Source organism: Phaethon aethereus, assembly GCF_964289735.1.
Source record: "Phaethon aethereus genome assembly, chromosome: 9".
Classification (NCBI taxonomy): domain Eukaryota; kingdom Metazoa; phylum Chordata; class Aves; order Phaethontiformes; family Phaethontidae; genus Phaethon; species Phaethon aethereus.
The window spans coordinates 12,291,448-12,312,684 of NC_138585.1; the positions used below are offsets into that span (position 1 = coordinate 12,291,448).

Below are 21,237 nucleotides of genomic sequence, written 5' to 3' on the forward strand. Positions count from 1 at the left end.
AAAGAGCTCACTTAACAGCATGTGCATATAATTTATAAGGATTATTTCATGAGTTTGAAGTAACATTGAGGTTTTGTACTAAAGCATGGGCTTGCATTTAAGTATGCTTGTTTCCTGTAGGATTTTGTTAATATATTTTTATTTTTTCTGAACCTGCTTGTAAATAATCTGCCTTACTGTGAAGTTGAAAGCAGCACAATAGTCTGTTCAGACAAGGAAATAAAAATTGGAATGCTGTGATCTGTCCTTTTGTGATACTAGGTAATATGATGTTACAGTGGCTAGTACCCTGTAGCATAACGGGGGCTAATTGCCTCGTAGCATGTTTATTAACAATATGGCTGTGTTACACTTAGTTCTAATTTGATACTTCTAGATAGTTTAAAATATCTTGTATTCTTTCTGGAAAAATACATGTATTTTCAGGGTAATTTAAATTCTAGAGTTATCTTGTTTTGAACTTTCTTTATTGTAGATAGCGAGATTATATCTGGTATCCGATGTGTTATACAACTCTTCAGCTAAAGTTGCCAATGCTTCCTACTATAGGAAATTGTAAGTATAATGTTTTATGTGATTGATGATTAAAAAATATATGTATCCTTATATTCAGTTTTGTACATCGCTGGATACATGTGGCTGTAGAGAAATTCACACTTTTCTATGAGGATGCTGTTACAACATTGATGGTACATTTTCATGCAAAGAGATATAAGTAAAAGATGTAGCATGTTAGTGCATAGGATTGCTTTGTCATGCAAAAAGTGTATATGCTCTATGCAAAGGACCACTTGCATGGAACCTCATAGAGGCGAGAATAACTTATGTGCCTCTTTACAGAAGGGGAACCTGTAGATAATATTCAAGATACGGTATAGCAAATAATCAGTGTGAAGAAGTCAATTTTCTAAATAGAATTTTTTTCATTAAAAGGTGTTTTTTAATTCTTCATCAAGTTTGGAGAACTCATAAGTAGATTATATGCTTTGTTTCTAAGGTGCTGAGCAGAATTTAGGAAAAATGTCGAAGGAAGAGTACCTTTGTCCTATTTAGATATTCGTGTCCACTTCCTGGAGTCCCTCTAATGTTATGGTAGCATGATGGGGAATATTCAGCATGTTACAAAATGCTAGTGACTGCAAATAATGTTTCATGTTGCAGAGTGTCTTTCCTGTGCCAGTTTATTCCTTGCACATTGAGAGGAGCTCAAGGGAAGCTAGGCAGCTGTTACTCAGTGTGCTTTCATTGAGGGCCTCATTGAGTAAATTAGGATAGAAACATAACTAAGAATTTTTTAAAAATACAAATTGAATTTTGAGACAATTCTTTTATTGTATGTAAGGTTGTAAAACTCCTCTTACCCTCCTCCAATCTTTACAGGCTGTATAAAGAGACTGCAGCAGATGTGAAGATCTCCCTTCACAGTTCTGTTGTTGTCCAAGGTGACTTAATATATAGTAATCATATTTGCTTTATAGTTCAGTTCATGGCTACTATAGGGATCAGAACCTTGTGCTTTTGAGTCCTGTGTCCCAGGTATTTTCATGAATTATGTATGTCCAGAAAACATATATTACAAAGTTTAACTAAAGAAATGTATATGTTTAATTCTAGTTTTGAAACAAAATTATGTCAGATATTCTCTGATCTCAATGCTACTTACCGTACAATACAAGGCCATTTACAGTCTGAAAATTTCAAGGTATGTATTTCATTGTTATTTACATGACATAGAAGTCAAATAAAGAGCTGTTCCTGCACAAGAGATTGCATACTATGATAGGTGGTTTAAACCTCAAGCTTCCTAATTAAGCCTTTTTTTGTTTTTTAAATAACTACGTTTTCTCTCTTGTAAAGATAGCCTGGAAATTAAGGAAGAAAATTAGCATCTTAACAGCTGAAGCGTACCGCTAGATGCATGGTTGTGGAGTTGAGAGGATATCTGTCTAGTAATTGCAAACAAGGTCTTCTAGCTTTTTGATTATTTTTGGACCACCTGTATTTCAGTTTCAAAAATAAATTTGGGCAGGTCGGTGTGGTAAGAAACTACTGGACATAACAGCATAAAGTTCCCTTCTAAACATTTTTGTTACAGTTAGGCTTTATTTTTTGAGGTCTGATAAGCAGTCTGACCATGGGTGGTTGAGAGTGACTTTTGAGACAGTGCTTTGCTTCTTACCATTCTCATGGTCAGCCTAACTTACCCTTCTCCTGCCTAAAAGATGTTTTTACATTTCTTTTTTTCTTTTAAATCAGAAGCTTTAAATACAAAGCTTACAGTGTAGTTAGTTTTTCTGTATTAAGGTTTTTATCCTGGTTGTCCTACCTCTCTGCTCCCAATTGCTCTAGATTGAGAATCAATTTTAGTTATCTGCTACTTCAAAAGTGTTTATTAATTGTATGGTAAAGACAGGCAGTAGATTTTTTTAAAAATGTAAATCTCCAGGCACATTTAATGCATCAAGCTTGACCTGAAGCCCATAATTTGAAATATATTTCGCTTCTACAAAAAATGAAAGTAGGAACACAATTTCAGTTCAATAATATGAATAAGCCAGTATTAATTTTAGTTATTTTATTTTACAAAGGGAAAGATATCTTCTGTTACATTTAGTACAGACACCTACTATAAACATCTGGGCAGAATGAAATTTACTATCTGGATAGGAACTGTGAACAGCTGAAATTTGATAATGTGACAGGAATTTAAAGGGAAAATGAAACCCAAATGAGATTTTTTTTTTAAAAAAGTAGTTCTTATATACATATTTCTGTAAAATTACGAGTCTTGCCCAGCATGGTGTCATTGTAATATACTCTAGTATGGAGCTACTTAGGAGTATCTGTCTACAGTAGTAGTTCTCCGTGGTGTATTTCAGATCACTTAAAGTTTCTTAATATAAATCTGTTAACGTGGGTTTTTTTCTGTTGCTTCTAGCAACGGGTAATGACATGCTTCCGAGCATGGGAGGACTGGGCGATCTATCCAGAACCGTTTCTGATCAAACTACAGAATATTTTCTTGGGGCTTGTAAATATCATGGAAGATAAAGAAACGGAGGTAAGTGACCTTGGTAGTGATGCTAGCAGATGGTGAGGGAAAGCATATAAATATAAAATAGGTATGGCAAGGATTATTTTGATATCTCTGTTAGGGTGAATACACCTTAAATACAGGTGTAACACATATTTTCAGATGCAAATACTGTTAAATCTATGCATTTGTTGCTTGTAGATGAGGTGCTGTGGTGCAGTTCTATTGTGAAACCATTTGAGAACAAAGACTAGTACAGAATGACAGGTGTTTCGTTTGTATTGTAAATACTCTGTAGTATCTGTCTGTGAATTTTGAGTTAGAATTTCAGGCATTAGTTTTAATTTCTGAGAGTTCTAAATAGCTTGGCATCTGGCTACCTGAATAATCCATTTCCTTTTTGTGTGAGTGTCAAATTTGGATGTAATAGAGCCATCTGAGCTTTCTTAGTCTGAGAGGAAGGTTGTGATAGACCATTTACGCTGGTGGTACTCTACTTTGATCTTTGCTGTGTTAGAGCAGTAAGTTGATAAGTTTATAGTTGTGCTACAGCATTTAACCTCTGGGAAAAAAAAAAAGAGAAGAGATTTTAAACAGAATATGTAGTGAGTTTTAGCAGACTGCATAGTGACATATAAACAATTCAATATTTTGAAGCTCTATGCTTAAAATTTCTAGAATACCATTAGCACTGAGTGAATGTGTACTAGTCCACTTACAGTTATGCATAAATATTATTTAAGAGAATCAAGACAGTGGACACTAATAAATGGACATATGTTTGGGATAAGTTCATTTGTAACTGTGGAAACATGCCTTTTGGAACAGCAGGAGGGAGACCTACAGTATAATTGGAAGGTTAGCTTATTTCCCTTAGCAGTAGAGCAGGGTGAATATGCATGTATGAAGGTCAGTGCCTGTACCTAACAAGTTAGAATATGTAGGTGTATTTATCGTTTAATTCTGTCAGTTGTTCAGATTACTGTTCTCAGGGAGTCTTTCATATGTAGGAAGTGTAATTTATCTGACTGTAACTGGCTTGTTTTGAGGTAAACCTCAGCTTAATATCTCTTCTTTTGTATATAGGTATTGTAAAGCTTCCAGTACGTTGTGGGCAACGTGGACAATTCCATGTTCTTGCTTATAATTTTTTATAGGAGGATATTGTATTTTTCCTGTATAAGCAACTGTACTTTGTAGAAAAAAGTATTAAAGTTGAGGGTTTTGGGGTTTAAGTATTTTTAAAGCTACTCCTTTAAAAAGAAATAAATCAATAGATGCAGAAGTAAAGAAAAACAACATAGACTTGTTCTTGAAACACTTGCTTTCTACAACTCTCTTGCAACTACTTGCTTTCAGGAAGTACCTGATGATCTTGATGGTGCTCCCATTGAGGAAGAGCTTGATGGTGCTCCCCTAGAAGATGTGGATGGAATTCCTATTGATGCTGCTCCTATTGATGATCTGGATGGAGTCCCAATTAAATCACTGGATGATGATCTTGATGGAGTTCCTTGTATGAAATGTTTCAATTTTACTTTCAAATGGAATCTTCAATTTTTATGGGTTTTTTTTTTCCGCCCGAGTAGTTTTTATAAGTACAGCCAAGAATTAGCATGGCGTGTAGCTTTGTAAAAGGTTGAATTGACGAATTTCAATTTGTTCTAGGAAGAATTAGTTTTAAAACTCCTTTGAGATTGTAATTACTTCAGAGACACAGTACGTGTCCTCTGATGTTATGCACATCAGGTTCCAAATCCTAATTTCTTTTCTTTGCAAATAATGAAACAGTATAATATGCTTCAGTACTTAAATCTGATTGTTCTATTAGGATTTTTTCCTTTTGAACTTTTGAAGAGCTTTGGAAATTATCTTTCTGTGTCTCTCTCTCCAACAGTGGATACAGCTGAAGACTCAAAAAAGAATGAGCCTATATTTAAAGTTGCCCCTTCAAAATGGGAAGCAGTGGATGAATCAGAACTGGAAGCTCAAGGTTAGTTTTCAAAGTATATATTAAACTAAAACACTTCCCTAAGTAAACTGAAAGCTTAATGTCACTTAATCTGCTTCATTATTACTTTCAACTGATCTGTTTAAAAGTGCTAATACCATTTCTGTAGTAATACAGTAGGATTTTCAATTGTAACTTTTTTTCTTGGTTATTACTTCAGTCAAGAAAATAGTGTATTCTGTTTTTGTTATTCTACTTCAATAACATACCAACCTTTTAAAAATAATTTCCAGTTCATTGAGAAGTATTGAAAAAAAAAATTTGGGTATGTGATTGGCAGTCTTTCTAAATATTTGTTTGGAAGGCAAGATTTTACAAGCTGACAAATACTTGGCTGCTTTTGAAGGTTTTACTGAAACATGATACACAGTGTAAGTGAATAGCTCTGTAAATGTACATATTCTGCTAATGTGCAGTTTTGAGTATTTCTATGAAATAGAAGGTCTGTATTAAGTGCTAGATGCTGGTAAATTTTATCACATTGTAATTTTTATTATATCTACAAATACTAATTTTCAGACTGATAGCTTTTTCTGTTGTTAAAATTCTCTTACTGTCTCTTCTAGCTGTTACTACTTCTAAGTGGGAGCTTTTTGACCAACATGAAGAATCTGAGGAGGAGGAAATTCAAAAGTAAATACTTTTTCATTCTAAGTAAAACATTCATTTTCTGCCTCCAAAGTTGAGTGTCTTAGGAACTCCCTATGAGATACATATGTATTAGAGCAGAACAAAAATGAAATTCTGGAAGTAGGAAAATAAGAAAATTGATAGAAATCGGGACTATAGCGCATCAACTTTTCATCCCCCATAATTTTTTTTCTAACATGATAAATTACACCTTTTGGTAGAGTTGTTAGCCATAATTTTTAAATTGAAGCTGATTTGATAACTTAATGTCAGATAGTAAGAACTAAGGTAGTAGTATTTTACAGTTGGGAAATCTTGATGTCAGGTATGTATGAATGTATCTAAACCTCTGCCTTTTGCTTTTGAGACACACACAGTGAATAATGTTCTGATGTATATGTTTCTTTGGATGGTAATAGACTCCATGCCATCTGTTGTTTTTGAGCAGTCTTTTTACTTTGTTCTTTAGACAATTGAGAGCATCTATTAGTAATGCTTTAAAGATCTTACTGCATTGCATGTACTACTGCAGCACTCTAGTGGCCAGTCTGGGAATATAATTTTGAATATCTGCCATGTCTTGGGTTTGCCTCCAAAAAGCAAAAGTGTGGTAAATTTTGTTCTTTTATAAAACTTACTATATCCAATTACAGCATTTAAAGAGATTTTGTTGAGATAGTGGGCTTGTTTTGTAGCTGAGTTAGGTATGGATTTGGTGATTGTAAATTTCAAGAATTGTTCTGCACTGTTTATATAAAAAGTGTAAATTATCTGAGTAATAAAAATTAGCGATTTGATTAAATGAAAATACTAAGATATCTGTGTCGCAGATGGAGACTGCTTTGTAGCTGCAGACTTTTACTTAACATAATCTTTCTTAACATTGCAAAACCAGTAACTAATCATAGAAACTAAATAGGAGAGATGGTAAATTTTGTAACAGATAATTGTCTTAATATATATGTATATATCAGTTAAATCTGTATGTTTTCTGTAAAGTCAAGAAGAAGAGAGTGAAGATGAGGAAGATACTCAGAGCTCTAAGTCAGAAGAGCAACACATGTATTCCAATCCTATTAAAGAAGAAATGCCTGAATCCAAATCATCAGTCAAATATTCAGAAATGAGTGAAGAAAAGCGTGCCAAACTCCGAGAGATAGAGGTCAGCATGTGGTGTTTTGTGCCACTCTTCTGTACCTTTCCAATCCTTCCCTCCTCCCCCAGTTCTCTACATATAATAGGGAGTTATATTTACTGAAATAATGATAGTTCTATTATATAGTAGGTTTTTTAGTCCAGTGTATTTTTATAAAGGTATGTTTGTTTACAGCCTTGCCTTGTCTTGTTTTGGCTTTCAAAATAATGCAGGAAAAAAATTTAAAATTGTGTCAGGGTATTGCATGTTGAGAATTACTCTTCTTTTTCAGTACTACTGGTGGCCTTAGATTGCTTGGATTCGTCTACACTTTCCTCCTCTTGACAAATGGGAGTGACTTCTGGATGTGGCCTAGTCCTACGCCTTTCTTGTTCTCTCTGTCTCTTGCCTTGAAGTGTCTGTATTTTATGGCATGTAAAAGTTGCTCTTTTCACTGTGTCAGACATCAAAGTAGTAGATGCAGTTTATAGGGCTCGCTTGTTCGTTTATCCTTTCTTCAAGCGTATGCGTTAGTATAGCTGTTAGGGTTGATGAGCGCAGGTTCTTATGTCTTCATGCTGGCTTCGGAGCTTGTGGTTGACTGAGAAGGTAACTAGAACTTGAATTTAGCGTGAGCTTTGTCTAGTAGTGAAGCCTTTCTGTCATACAGTGCCATGCAAAAACAGGTTTAAAATTGCATGTGGCTTTCCAGCTTGTACTCAGTATTAAACCCCCTGATACATTGAATACTGAAATTCTGGTACCTTCTGTTCAGTGTATTAAAATGATTTTAAGAAGCTGTTAAACTACTTGTTGCAGTTATAGCATCTCCAAGTAACAGATTATAATTTGGGTAATATTTTGAAGATGTAATTGTGGCTGCCTACCTATTTATGCTATAATGTATTAGCTAAAATCAGACATTAGCAAAGCCCCATAACGTGCTTTTAAGATGTACAACCAATAATATTTTAAAATAATGTCAGAACTGTTGTTTCTCCCAAATATGCTTCTGTTTAAAAATTCAGATTATTAAAATTAATGGCGAAAAACTAAGCACTTAGAAACCTCTTGCTTTGCATAGCAGTTTGAAAGGTCATGATGCATAGCCATTTGAAGTGAGTTTTGAGAAAAGCTAAATGGGATTTATGTCTGACTTGACTCATGGTGGCAGTAGTTCCGTAGAAAATATGTAATGTTAGACTAATGAAAGTACAAGTGAAACTAGTTTTCATTTTGCTGTAATAATGATAATAGTGGTTATGGAAAGGGCTTCTTTCAGATGGAGTATCTGTTTTATAGATATTTTCCTGGCAGTTGTGGAGGCAGATTAGGAGGTGATTTACTTTACCCATTGTCAATTTTACACTGCACAAGTGTTCTAAGTTCTTTCATCAATGTATCCCCTGTTAACAGTTTTAGGTGGTAAATATTTGAGGTTTTCAAGTACATGTTTCCATCTTTATTCTTTGTGGTAAGTAAACTACCATCTCAGTTTCAGACTTTTGGAATCAGCAGAAAAGGATTGTAGTTCTTTTAATTTTCAGAACATTTCAGACACCACGTAGAAGTACTTAAATTTTAAGATTGCTCCTCAAGTTTGTCATTGACACGAAAAGTACTCCCTATACTACTTTAAAGCATTCATGCTCAAAGTTTCTTCTTAATATGTACCCAGTCCCTGCCAAAGAACACATCCAGTATTAAATTCGAGGGGAGGAACTGAGGAAAAAAAAAACCTACAACAATTTACCATCTTTAGCAATTATGACATGTAATATACACTGTTAATGTTATGTAAAATCTTTGCGTGGCGGAAAAAAAAAGTGATTCTTTAGCAGCTTACACAGTGACTACCAGGGAACCTGCAAAACTTTTTTTTTATGCATTTTTTTTGAAATTCATGAAGACAAACAACAATTATTTCTCTTGGCACAGGTAGTAAATTAAGTTTGTCAGCTGGGAGGGGAAAAGTGCAGTAAAAAACAAACTTTGGCCACAGCCAGCAGAGCAGTGCTGTCAGAGAAGGCAAGTTATTAACCCTTTGTTTGCCTCCCCCCATACCGCTGTTAACCTTGCTGAAGTGTGAATTCTTTCCAGAACTTGGCTAGAGCAAGGGCTTTCTTGTAACACTGAAGGACAGCGATTTCTTTACTGGTTTTTTTTTTGGTTTGTGTGTAGAAAGATTGGTACTTTGCTTTGCATTATAACTCAAATTTCAGAATGTTTTTTACAGTGCTGTGCCTGTGTCTGTATGTCTTTGCCTCAGGGACATAGAAAGGTGTATTCTTCTTTGTAAAGAGACCTCAGTTTTGTGGAGTGTTAGAAAAATGGGAATTTTACATTGCTTAAGTTGTTCATTAAGCTTGTTTCCTCAGTGCGTACAAAAATTCAGACAAAATGAAGCAGCATTTTCCTCCTTGGACCATTCTCTAAGGTACTTTACTTCCCTTCCCATCTTGTTATGCAAGATTTTATAATCCTACCCCAAAAAAGCACAGTGCAGGCTTAATCTGCAGCAGGAGGCAGGCTCTTCACAAATCTAGATGTATCAGTGCTTCCAAAAGGGTCAAACAGGAGATTTGTCCTCTTTAGTAGCTGCCTTTACACCCACCTTTGTGTTAGCCACCTGAGACCTCAGAGTAGCATTTGATTGCTTAATTTTTAACACCCCCACCAACCCCCCCAAAGTGTCATGGTATTTGAGATGCAATTTATTTTTCTACCAAGAGCCAAAGAAGTTTTGCCGCAAAGGAAAGGAGGTTACTCTCATTGCTTTCTTGATATGAGTTGCTGTACCAGACAAAATCAAAGTTCTTTAGGGTGGTATTCAGTCTCCAACAGAGAATGACTAGAGCACAGGATAAGAATAGATTAAGCATAGTCCACAAGAGCAGATTGTATCCAAAGCCTGTTCTGGATTTCAAGGCCCTGTATACCTTTGTCAAGAAACTGAAGTTCCATACTGTTTGCATTATTTCTTTCTCTGGTTTATGGTGCTTATTATGCAGAATACTTGCTTTTGTATCAAGTCATAGGAGCTATCAGAGGCTTGTAATCGTCACTAGAACAATATAACCCTTTGGTCTTTACAGTCTCTGGAGGTTTCTGTATTGGGCTCATTTGAGGCCACTGCAAAACCGCAAAAAGATACTCCAGTTAAACATCCTACTAATTGCAGCTTAATAAACAACAAATAACAAATGAGACAAATTGATTCTTGCTTAACCAATAGTTTTGCTATTTATAGCAGTTGTTCCTTAGAAGGTAATGACTATCTTTAAATCAGCAGATTGTGGTCTATTTGAAATCTTTGAATCTACTTCTATTTTACACAAAGACAAAAGCGAGGAATTGCCTAGCTCCAAGACACATGGCATCCTGTGAGTGTGATTGAGCATGCCAGAGGGCTGTTATGGCTGCAGAGGTATTTCACATGTGTACATCAGTATTGCTGTCATCTGTTGTTGATAATATTGTAGCTGCAGAAATTCCATTGCCCATAGACTTGCTGGAAAACTCAAGCTTTCAAAAAAATATTTTGCTCTGCTTCTGGCAAAGTCTAGGACTTGTAGCAATTGTTGGGGCGAGTCTGTTTTAAGGAAAAACAAAACACTTTGGTCTGCTTGGATGTGTGTCCTGCCTGTAATCAGTCTAGATTTGAGTGCAATTATATATCAAGCAGAAATTCCTATCTTTCATCAAGCATCTGGTGATTAACTTCCTAGTTAATCCTAATATGTAGTATGCAGCTAATTAACCCCAAATAAATTGTGTTGGAACCGGCCATTTAAGTTCTGAGGGTGTATAACTGTGGAATAACCTCTTGTGAAAAAGCCTTTTTTCCACTTGAAAACCAGTCTATGGACACAGTATCAGCAGAAGATTAAAAAGCCAAGAACAGTTTTTGAAAATGCATTCTTTTTAAGTGAGGGAGGCTGCCCACGGCACACCTGTTTGTGTCAAAATGCGAAAAGCTACAGGCGGGGCTTCAGTTTGTGTTAGCCTGTGGTTTCCCTGAACCATGGTAGCAAGATGTTACCCTTTTCCGTAACTTGATGGCTTACTGGTTAGTCTGTAATCAAGGCCTCAACTTGTAGGAAAGGCTAAATCTTTTAAACTCTCCTCAACTGAGTTTGGGGAGGGGGGAAATCTCAAGATGAGAACTAGTATACAAGAGGCATATTGTGGAACTGTTTTGTCTTGAATTTACAAGAGATAAATCCTCATGGTTAGGTGAAAATATGATTCCTGCATTAGAGCATATAGTAGAGATTACTCACAGGAACTCCAGTGATATTTGACGGTTCTGCATTGCAGTCTCCAAAAACTTCTAAACTCTCTGTGCTGTGGAAGACTGCTGTGTCAAAGATTAGTATTACGAAGTTTTGGCACCAGGTTCTGAAAAATTTTCCCCTTCCATAATACCATGCATATTACTGATTCCAGACATAGTCTAGATAAAGTCAATATATCTACTCCTAAGGATGAACAAGCTTAATAGTTTTTGTCTGTTGGACAAGAATAGTTAAAGAATTCAATGAGAATGTGTAAGGTCTTTATAAATGCACATTTACAAAGTGGAATGCTTACAAAATTAATTGATTAGTTTTTGAAGCAGATTTAAGCCTAAGTTTTAAGGATCACTTTCTCGAGGGTGTATCTGGAACTGTATGATACAAATATAAGCATTGTATACTCTACCTGAAAAGATCAATAAGAAGAGTGTTCACTACAGCCAAGATGCTATCAATAGTGAAATGGTGAAGGGAGATAATGAAACAAATATGTTTCATTGCAATTCTTTAGAGAATTCTTTTCTGAACTTTGGGACCTAAGTAATTCTTTTTTTTTTTTTTTTTTAAACATATTTACGGTGGTGGTGTTCTAGAGCAAGTAGCAAAAGCTGCTATACGTGAAGGTGTAGAATGAGTTGATGTGGTCTAACTGCTTACCTCTGCTGAAAGGGAATATCCTGGTCCTACCTATGAGCTCTGGTACTTGCTCATTCTTCCTCTGAGCCAATCCATCTCACTAATGCAGAGGAAAGAACCATGGAAGGTGGGGGGTGGGCTTCTGCTGGCTTAGTGAATTGATCTGGCTTATGGAAGGCTCAGCCAAGCACTGCAGGTGCTGCAAGGGCAGGCTAGAGGGGGGACCCCTTTGCTTGGAGTGCAGGAGTGAGGAGGAGCGTGGAAAAGAAGGATCTTTCTGTAGTGAGCTGTTGCTATCATCTCAGCATTTTGTAACATCTAGTCTCCTTTTCCAGGGAATGTACTAGAGCTGACTTCCGCTACCCACAGCATCTTTCTAAAAGGAGTCAGTTTACAGGGGTTCAAAGGGACATACAGCAAGTATGTGGAAGAGAGATCTATTGATGATTGGTCTGTAAAAGACCACAGCTGTCTCAGGAAACCATACGGTCTTACTCCACCATACATAGTTGGAGTTTGGGGTGGTGTTGAGTCAGTGGTTATTGTATAGGCTTTTCCTGGTTTTCCTCTCTCCTTCTAGGCACCTGCTAATGACCACCTTTCCCCCCGCCCTTTGCCTATGGTTACTGGAGAAGTTATGTGCAAATTGCTTCTCTTGGCATTTTAAATTTCATGCCAGCAGTGGGTTGTGAGACATGCATGTAAGACAGGCTGCTAGAAATTCAGCATTTCTTTGCATCCAGATAAGCTTATTAAATCCAGTAAAGCCTGTTGATCAGATGCCTAGTTTTCTTTCATTACAGGTTACTTTGGGCTATAGTCTTATGCTTTTTTGCTTTCAAAGTGCGGTTAAACAGAGATAGTCTCACAGCTTTGTTGGCTAAAAAATGTGAAGAAACTGGATCTTCTAAGGACGGGTTTTTGTTTTGTGTATGGTTTTGTGTTTGATTTTGTTTTTAATTATCTGGGTGATTTAGTTGGGAAAACAAAGTCGAAGTCTTATGGGCATGTTCATACCATGGCAGCTCCAGATGCCTTCTGGATCCGCTAAGCCTCTTCCATGCTCCTTCTGTTCGGTACTCGGTGTGCTAAGCAGCCGATGGCCTTGGAGTTCACACGATGGTAGAGAATGCAATCTTGATTTCTTACTAGCACAGGTGGTACAGGGTGACACAATGTATGGTTCTAAGAGGTATTCCTGCTTTTGAAACTTCTGCATCTGAAGGGGGGGAGAAATAAAAATGCCTTTATGGAAGGTGGAGTGGTATGTGACAAGTGATGATGTCAGTTTCCCATTGGCTGAATTGTAAGCAAAAGTGAAAAATGCTCAACCATAGGTAGAGCGTACTCTGTAAAGGAGGGAGGTAAGCAGAATGTTGGTCAGAAATTTAGTGTGGTACCAAGATAGCAATGCCTTTTTTAATTTTTTTTTTTTTTCCCCAAAGCGAGTTGCTTCATCATGGTTGAGACTAAAATGGAAGATGTGTTGTTGGTATAAGCTCTGTAACTGAAGGGGATCCTGTTCAAAGTAGTGCTATTCTTGCCTGGGTTTTATGTTTCTTAACATATTTGTTCTTGTGATTAGATAGTTTTTGTGATACCTTTACTTTCTGCTCAGTCAGTAATTGGAAGGACTGATCAGAATATACAGTATCTTCATATCCAGTCTGGCCTCCTGCTTTTGAGAGGGAAGAAGAAACCTTTAGAGTTTTTGTGTTTTGTGTTTTTTTTTTTTTTTTATTCCTACTTCATATTAGGGAATTAAGGACCTGGAGAATAAGAATCCTTTCATACAATCAAAAGGGACATGGTTTTCCTTTGTGTGTTTTCAGTGTGGAAGAGTTAAATATTTCTCAAGAGAGAAATATTTTGTGTTCACTAAAAATGAAACCTCAAGCACTGGAAAAATCTATTCTTACATATATGAGTCTGCAGGTCAGTATTGAAACAAGAAATACAGTAGTAGGATCAGAGCATAAACATTTGGAAGAGGGTTGAGAAATACAACATGACTTACTACAAAGCTCCTCCCTACCCCCCAAAAAAAGATACCACCTCATCCAAAAAAATTGAACGATTGTTTGTAAAAGGCCATGTCAGTGAGAATAAAGAATTGAGAAATTGAGATGTGAGTGACGTTTTATGATGTAAATAAACTTATAGAAAGGTTTTAGTATATTAGGGAAAAAAAATCATCTACATCGAAAAACTGACATTTGCTTAACTTTATGACTCAGTTGGGGATATTATCTCAGTAAATTTAGTGTTACATTTAGCAGCACTAGTGAACTGAATTTTGTTGCTAAGCTTGATAGCACATGGAAGAATATTATGTTAGTAAAAATGACATCTTTTAAATCAGCCACTCTGTGCAAACAGCCCTGAAGAGGAGATGCATTTGTTTTATGTCCTAGTTATGTCAGTCATTTGATTTTAATACTTAGTTTCTGAAGGAAAACTTGAAGTAGACAAGAGAAGTTGAAACAATATATTGACACCTACAGTAAATGATCTCATTTTGAAAGAAGAAAAACCCAGATAATGATCTAAGAAATATAAGGGTGCAGTGTTCTAATGATGGGAACAGAATGTAGTAGAATAACAGAAAAAAAAATCCCTTTATTTTTAGTTCGTAACATGTCTATAAACAACTGCAGGTGCCTGCAGATGAGTATGTGGTTTTGTTGCTTTGATCCAGTTTAAATAAAGTTAGTATCTTTTTGTGCACAAGCTCGTATAGAAAGAATGAAGAACACAGATTATAAATCACGGAAATTTCATTTTCAGCCACCTGCCTAACTGGATAATAATAAGCCCAATAACCTAATGGTCAGTATTATTTTCACAGCTTAAGGTGATGAAGTTTCAGGATGAGTTAGAGTCTGGGAAAAGACCCAAGAAACCAGGCCAGAGTTTTCAGGAACAGGTTGAACACTATAGAGACAAGCTGCTCCAGAGGGTAAGAAATGTTCTTTATGTTTGGCTCTGATTCTGTGATAGGCTTTTATTGAGTTCATCAAATGTAAGGTGGCATTAAGTATAACAACACGTGGTTCTTGTTAAAATTCTACTGTAATGTCAAACTGCATGTCTAAATCCAAGTGCTTTCTGCAGAGTAGATACCTTTCTTTTTAATCAAAATGATGTAGTATTTCACACTGTACAGATGGGTATCATTAGAATGTACTGAAACCTTAAAGAGGTCACTTCCGAATCTACTCCATAAAGCCAACTTTAGGTTTGGGAAGTTTAGGTGTGGGAAAGGAAAGGGAGAGCAGTCAATTGAAGATATTAATCAGATTTTTCATTTTGCTTTTTGTAATTGATCCACTGTGCTAAAAGCTTCTGAAGGAAGAGAAAGAATAGTATTAAGCAGCGTATGTGCTTCTGATTCTCCAGTGTCTAAGATTTCCTGGATAATTCCAGCTCATACTATCATCTAAAAGTAAATCTGTACCATTACCGTTTTTAGTAGTCCTCTCTGGACTATGAAGTCAGAGTGGCTTTAAAAATTAGCATCATATATGTGATGTCACGTCAGCTTGAATCTCTGAAACAACGAAAGAACATGTAACCTGCTTGGGCAATGCATTTAGTGAGAGAGAGTAAGTGGCAGTTGCTTCTCTAATCTGTTTTCACAGTCTGACAGATCAATGATGAAATTAGGTACCCATGCAGTTTCTTGGAAGCTAAATACAAATAGGCATTTCTCACCAGGTGTTTGTCTGTCACTTGTTCTTGCGCTATTTGGTGCTCAATATCTGACTAATTCACTAAAGTAACTTCGCACAGTACCTTGAAGAAGGAGACTTACAATTAAGAAAGTTGATCCCTGAAGGACATTTACATGTTTAGAGGTTGATGTTAGCAGTTAAGACTTCAATTTTTATAAGTAACTCTCCTCTTAAATGTAGCTGTATCCTAAAACTTCCCACTTCCTCGGTGTTTTCTGTAATTGGAGAAAGAAGTGGTTTGTACAGTAAGCACAGAATATTTAGTGAGACAGTAGTTTAAAAAAGCCAGAAATTGCAATCCTGATAGCTTCGTTAGATGCCTTGTGTTGAATTAGTTCAACCAGATTGCAATATTTTATATTTTTTAGTAATATCTTTTCTGTTTTCACTTTCAATGAAGGTAATATTTAGTTAAGAAATATTTCATTATAATGGTAGCAGGTGTTCTTTAAAACAATAGCAACCCCACTGTTAAGGGAATAACTTTATCTTTTGCTTTAATGCCATAGTAAAGTTGGTTTGTATAATAATAATAGTAATAATGTAATACTGGTTCTGATTGCATTTCCCATTAACTTGGTGGTTGGTCATCATTTTTCATCTAATTTACTATAGGATAAGATTTCCAAGAGTAGATTTCCTAGTAGTATTGTATATTGTTAAGAAAATAGGAACTTACAGCTATTTAAAATACTTATTTACTTATTACTATTTATCAAGAAGAAATAATTCGTTATGCTATCAAATAATCTAGGCACATCTTAAGAGCCCATTGATTTTAGTGGAATCTCACAATAGTTTGCAATAGTGGGTATAATGATAAGGGACACTTTAAAATTTTACTGGTAAGTCTTCCATGTAAGGGAAATGTAAGACTAGATTAGTATAGCTGTCCTGGTATTTCCTGCACTTATGTTATTTACACACCTCCCCCCCCCCGCCCCCGCTTCTTTCACATAGCTAAATCACTCCTTCTTTGTCGTCTTTATGGGCTGTACAGCGAATATCTGTTAATTTTTTGGCATGGAAGGAATTCTTTTTTATGCCAATACTGAAAGAAGCACATTTCTTGATCTCTGTGTTCAGACTTGCTGATGGTTTAGGTTTATTTTTTTTATAATTGATTTTCTAACTATTTGACAGACAGATGAGGTGTGCTCAGGATATATGTTTTTGTTATATATCAAAATAGCCCTGTTGGTATATAGAAATGGACCATATTTGTGGGTTTTTTTGGCAGAGTAGATGTTATTGCAGAATCTTCTTTCTATTTTAGTTTTGTCATTAAATGTCTTGTAGTTATGAGATGTCTCAATTTTCAGTCTGGATTAATGAAGATGAATGCATATGTTTTAAGTAGAAAGAGGTTCCTGGTATTATTTCATGTTTGATTTAGTTTAGAAAATCTATTACAGCGCTAATAGTTCCCTGAAATTGGTAAAATTGAAGACTGTTCATTTCCAATTAGATACTCAGACTTTCTCACATGAGGTGACATCTTTCATGTTTTTGTCAGTGTTTGTGTTACAATGAATGTTTCTTCTATGTATAAAGCAGTAGTAAAGATTTGGGTGTAGTGTGACCATTGGTTCCTTCCCAGATTATGTGCTGTGTTCTTTCAGTATTCAGCTGTTTGTGATTAGCTTGATTGTCTGTAATAATTAGTCACACCTCATCTGAAATCATGAATGCTTCTAATAATTTAGGAAAAAGAAAAAGAGTTGGAAAGAGAACGGGACAGAGACAAAAAGGACAAGGAGAAATCTGAATCCAGGTCCAAAGATAAGAAGGAAAAGGAGGAATGTACACCAACCAGAAAAGAGAGGTATGGCTTTCTATGGAGTAAGGTGGATGGGAGGAAAAACCTCACAGTTAGTATCTTTGTATGCAATGGCAGCCTTGAAATTACGTTGTACCAGGCATCTTATTTCAAAAGAAAAACACAAAACCACCTAACAACAAAAAACTCCCATGCTTAAAATTTTTAAAGGAATCGTCATTTTTATCCTGCCCTAAGTGACGTACCCCTTTGAATAGAATCCCCTTTGGGCTCATGTAGGCCCTGAGGAGACATGGGAAAATAATGACCAGTTGAAAACAGGGTATATTTAACTCTCGTGGTAGTAAATTGACTGCAGTGTATTAGTCCAAAAAATGTACTGAAGTCATACCACAAATTATTTGTGGTGGTTTAAATGTTATTCATATCATAAATTCTTCAAAACAGCTAGTTTTAGGGTAGTTGATTGTACACTCTGATCTTCTAGTATTTGTATAGCCAAACTCTTCCATGGTATTAAGTGTAGATATGGTAAAAGGCCTTGCTTTTCAGGAAACTATGACAGAATGTTTTTACACTGCAATAAAAAATGGTGAGTCAAAGGCCTTAATTTTTTTTCAACCAGAGAAAGTCTGGTGCACATGTTGAACTTGATTTTTTTTTCTTTAATAATAAAAGACCTACAACATTTTAATTACTTAAAAGGATCTAACGTTACGTTGGCAAAAGAAAATATCTACAAAAAGGAATTCATTCTCTTAATATACATTTTTCACTTCTCTGTATGTCTCTGTGTGTGTAGGTACATAACTATTTGCTTTCTTTACAAAGGAAAAGACGACACAGTGCTTCACCTAGCCCATCTCGCAGCAGTGGCAGTAGACGAGCAAAATCTCCGTCACCAAAATCAGAACGCTCAGAGCGCTCTGAACGGTCCCACAAAGAGAGTTCACGTTCTCGGTCATCACATAAAGATTCTCCCAGAGATGTCAGTAAAAAAGCCAAAAGGTAAGTTGGTATCTTGTTTTATTTTAGGTTGTAGGAAAGTTAAGTAGGTAGGTGTGTTTTTGTTGGGGTGTTTTGTTTGTGTGCTTTATAGCAGAACGTGTTTGACACACAAGTATTTTATCTCCTAATGGACTATACTGCATGTTCCTGGTTAATGTTTGGACAGTTGGTGTCTGAAACGTATACAGCCTCCTGCCTTGATATCTCGAGACTGTTCACTTTTTGTGTTCTTGTTTACCTGTTTACTGATAATACTGAGAAATACTGTTTTAAACCAAAGCACCTTGCTGCTTTATTAGCTTTTTATTTTCAAAGAACAAATATTCTGTAGCCCATAGTACTTCTAGAATTATAGTAAGCATGCAGCCTTTCACTGATGTTTTGCTTACATGAAGCTCTTCTCCCATGGTTTGCTTCTTTAACAAAAAAAATCTAGATTAGATGCTGCTTATGGGTTTTTGTTTCTGAAATAGGTATTGCCTAATCTCCAGACTGACAGAAACATTTGTCTCTGGTTATTGTTAAACTTCGAGTTAGATTTTATTATTGTATTGATGCTGTTGTAGCTCAAAACTCAAAAGTTCAGCTTCCACTTGTTTTAGAGGTGTAGAATCTTGTTGATAAAAGATTCCTCAGACATGCTGAGGAAAATTCATTTGCTGTTCAGAAAGTCATAGTACATATTTACAGTAATCAGATTCTTGTGCTATAAGTTAGGAATTCAAATAGAAGTAGAAAAGTATTTGAGTGTTTTTTTAAGTTAATATGGTGGTTATTCAATTTAGATTATATCAGATTAATGTATTAGATGTGGGTTAGATTACAGTAAGTTTATTCAGTGTAACTTTTTCTGTGGGGTTATGTCACAAGCAGACCATGTTTGACAGTCAAAAGTATTTCAACATAACACAATTCAACGTGATTTTTCATTTCTGTTCTCTTCTACATGGATATAGGCTATATTTTCTACCTTGTTTAGCTCGATAAATGAATGTCAAATAACTGTAGAAGTTGGTATCATCACAGAATCACAGTTATTATTCGACATAACTTTTTTTTTTTTTGCAGGTCGCCATCTGGCTCCAGGACACCCAAAAGATCAAGAAGGTCGCGATCCAGATCCCCTAAAAAGTCAGGGAAAAAATCCAGGTCTCAGTCCCGTTCTCCTCACAGGTCTCACAAGAAGTCAAAGAAAAGCAAACACTGACAATGTTAATATTTTTTATGATGCTGTCACTTACTGGAAATGCGGTTTTGTTTTTGTGCCTGAACAGTCTGTTAAAAAACAAAAAAGCATTCCTGATTTTTTTTTTTGTGAATGCACGTGTATACTCATGAGTATCAGCATCTGTAGACCTGTCATTGTTTTATATTGTACAAAATATCTTCATTGTGACTATTTCCCAAATGAAACATTTTTGTGTTTAGAAGTTTCATCAGAAATGTGTGTAACTGATCTGCTGGCAGTAGTGATATTTTGTTTTAGAATGTTGTGACATAGCAGAAATAACTCAAATGTTCCCCCTTTTTGTAGCTTTGACAATTTGAATTAGATTTCAAATAAAATCTGAACAGAAAATTAAGATGTTGTTTTCTTGCCCCACTGGTGATACAGATCTCTAAAGGAATTCATAGTTTGTTTGGAAGTACTGTGTATTTCAGACATACTATGGGGCTTAGATCTTTCAGCATAGTGGTAGCTCTGTTCCTGTTTTCAGTAGTTTGACTACCCAGATAAAAGCACCTTTTGAATCCAATGGATAGGCTTGCTTTCCTACCGTGGTATTTTACTGTAAGAACAGTTGAACAGTCTGATACCTACCGTGATAAGCTTTACAAGTAAATCTTTGCTTTGTATTTCTCCGTTTTAATTGCAGGGAATATTTGTGACACCGGAGTCATGTTTTCCTTTGTTTTTAAGAAAGGGCCTCTGCAGAGATGCATCATATGTATGTGTATGTATATCATATATATATATGATGTATCAATAACCAGCCATATTTATGGCATGCATGTGGAACAATAAAAGGACAGCAAGCCTGAGGCTGTATGACTCCTTCCTTAAGTATAGGTACAATAATTGCAACCTACAGTATACTGTTGTTTTCTAAAATGGATTTTAAGGACAGCTTTTACATTATTTTATTGAATTTATTCCTCTGTTGTGGAAATTCTTTAAAATGGGAAAAATAATTTTTTTATTACATACTTTATTTATTAATACTTTGGAATCAAGAGGCTGTTTAACATCTTTTTAATGTTAGGCTTTCCCTTCTCCAAACTTGTTCTGTGTGTTAGGCATTGATGTGGCTTTAAATCACTTCACCTTGGTCTCTTATCATGCAACCTTTCTGTGGGTGGGAGTGGGGCAGGGATGAGAAATGGGGAGGGTTCAATGTTTATACTTGGAGGTGTGGGGAGATTGTAATAAAAACATAAAATTAAAAGGGATCTGGCCTCCTGTGAACTGTTTCTAAAAGCAAAAGCTGTACTTAACTACAGGCACAGAGTGCTGGATGATGGCCTGCTGTTATACTTGTGTATCTACAGGTTTTACATTGTTAGTTTTGTAAATGTGCCAGGTTGAATCTTATGTTGTATTTGTATATAGCCTAAGAGGCAACACTTGCATAAGCAGGATCTAAAAATATCTTTTGAAAAATACGCGTATTTCATTTTAGAAAAAACTTTCTCAACTTTTCTCCTGATGGGAGACTTTGTTATAAGATTATATCAAATGTTCCAAATGGGAGAATTAAGAGGATTAAGTTCTCATTGCTAGTGAGAACTGAGAGATGAAAATACGGAGAATGCATGTGTACTTACTGTAAAGACTTTCTTAGAATGAGTATTGAATAGATGCATTAATAATGAGAAAAGAATACAGCTTATCTGTTTGTAATACCTTATAAAGCATCTGTTTTAGTAATACGCAGAGTTTATTTTTTATATTTTTATTTCTCCCTGTAAC

At 35.6% G+C, this 21,237-nt stretch overlaps 1 protein-coding gene across 2 annotated transcripts in view; it reads left to right on the forward strand.

The window, feature by feature from the left end:
• U2SURP (U2 snRNP associated SURP domain containing) overlaps positions 1-19,969 on the forward strand; it is a 45,031-nt gene extending 25,062 nt beyond the window's left edge. For both annotated transcript variants that reach the window (XM_082003849.1, XM_082003850.1), the window contains 11 exons: positions 476-555; positions 1,615-1,702; positions 2,939-3,061; positions 4,394-4,550; positions 4,932-5,027; positions 5,612-5,678; positions 6,675-6,837; positions 14,593-14,703; positions 17,185-17,303; positions 18,090-18,266; positions 19,335-19,969. In XM_082003849.1, the coding sequence (XP_081859975.1) occupies positions 476-555; positions 1,615-1,702; positions 2,939-3,061; positions 4,394-4,550; positions 4,932-5,027; positions 5,612-5,678; positions 6,675-6,837; positions 14,593-14,703; positions 17,185-17,303; positions 18,090-18,266; positions 19,335-19,473 (1,320 nt within the window). In that variant the 3' untranslated portion in view covers positions 19,474-19,969. The remainder of the gene's footprint in view (positions 1-475; positions 556-1,614; positions 1,703-2,938; positions 3,062-4,393; positions 4,551-4,931; positions 5,028-5,611; positions 5,679-6,674; positions 6,838-14,592; positions 14,704-17,184; positions 17,304-18,089; positions 18,267-19,334) is intronic.
• Positions 19,970-21,237: the final 1,268 nt, after the last annotated feature.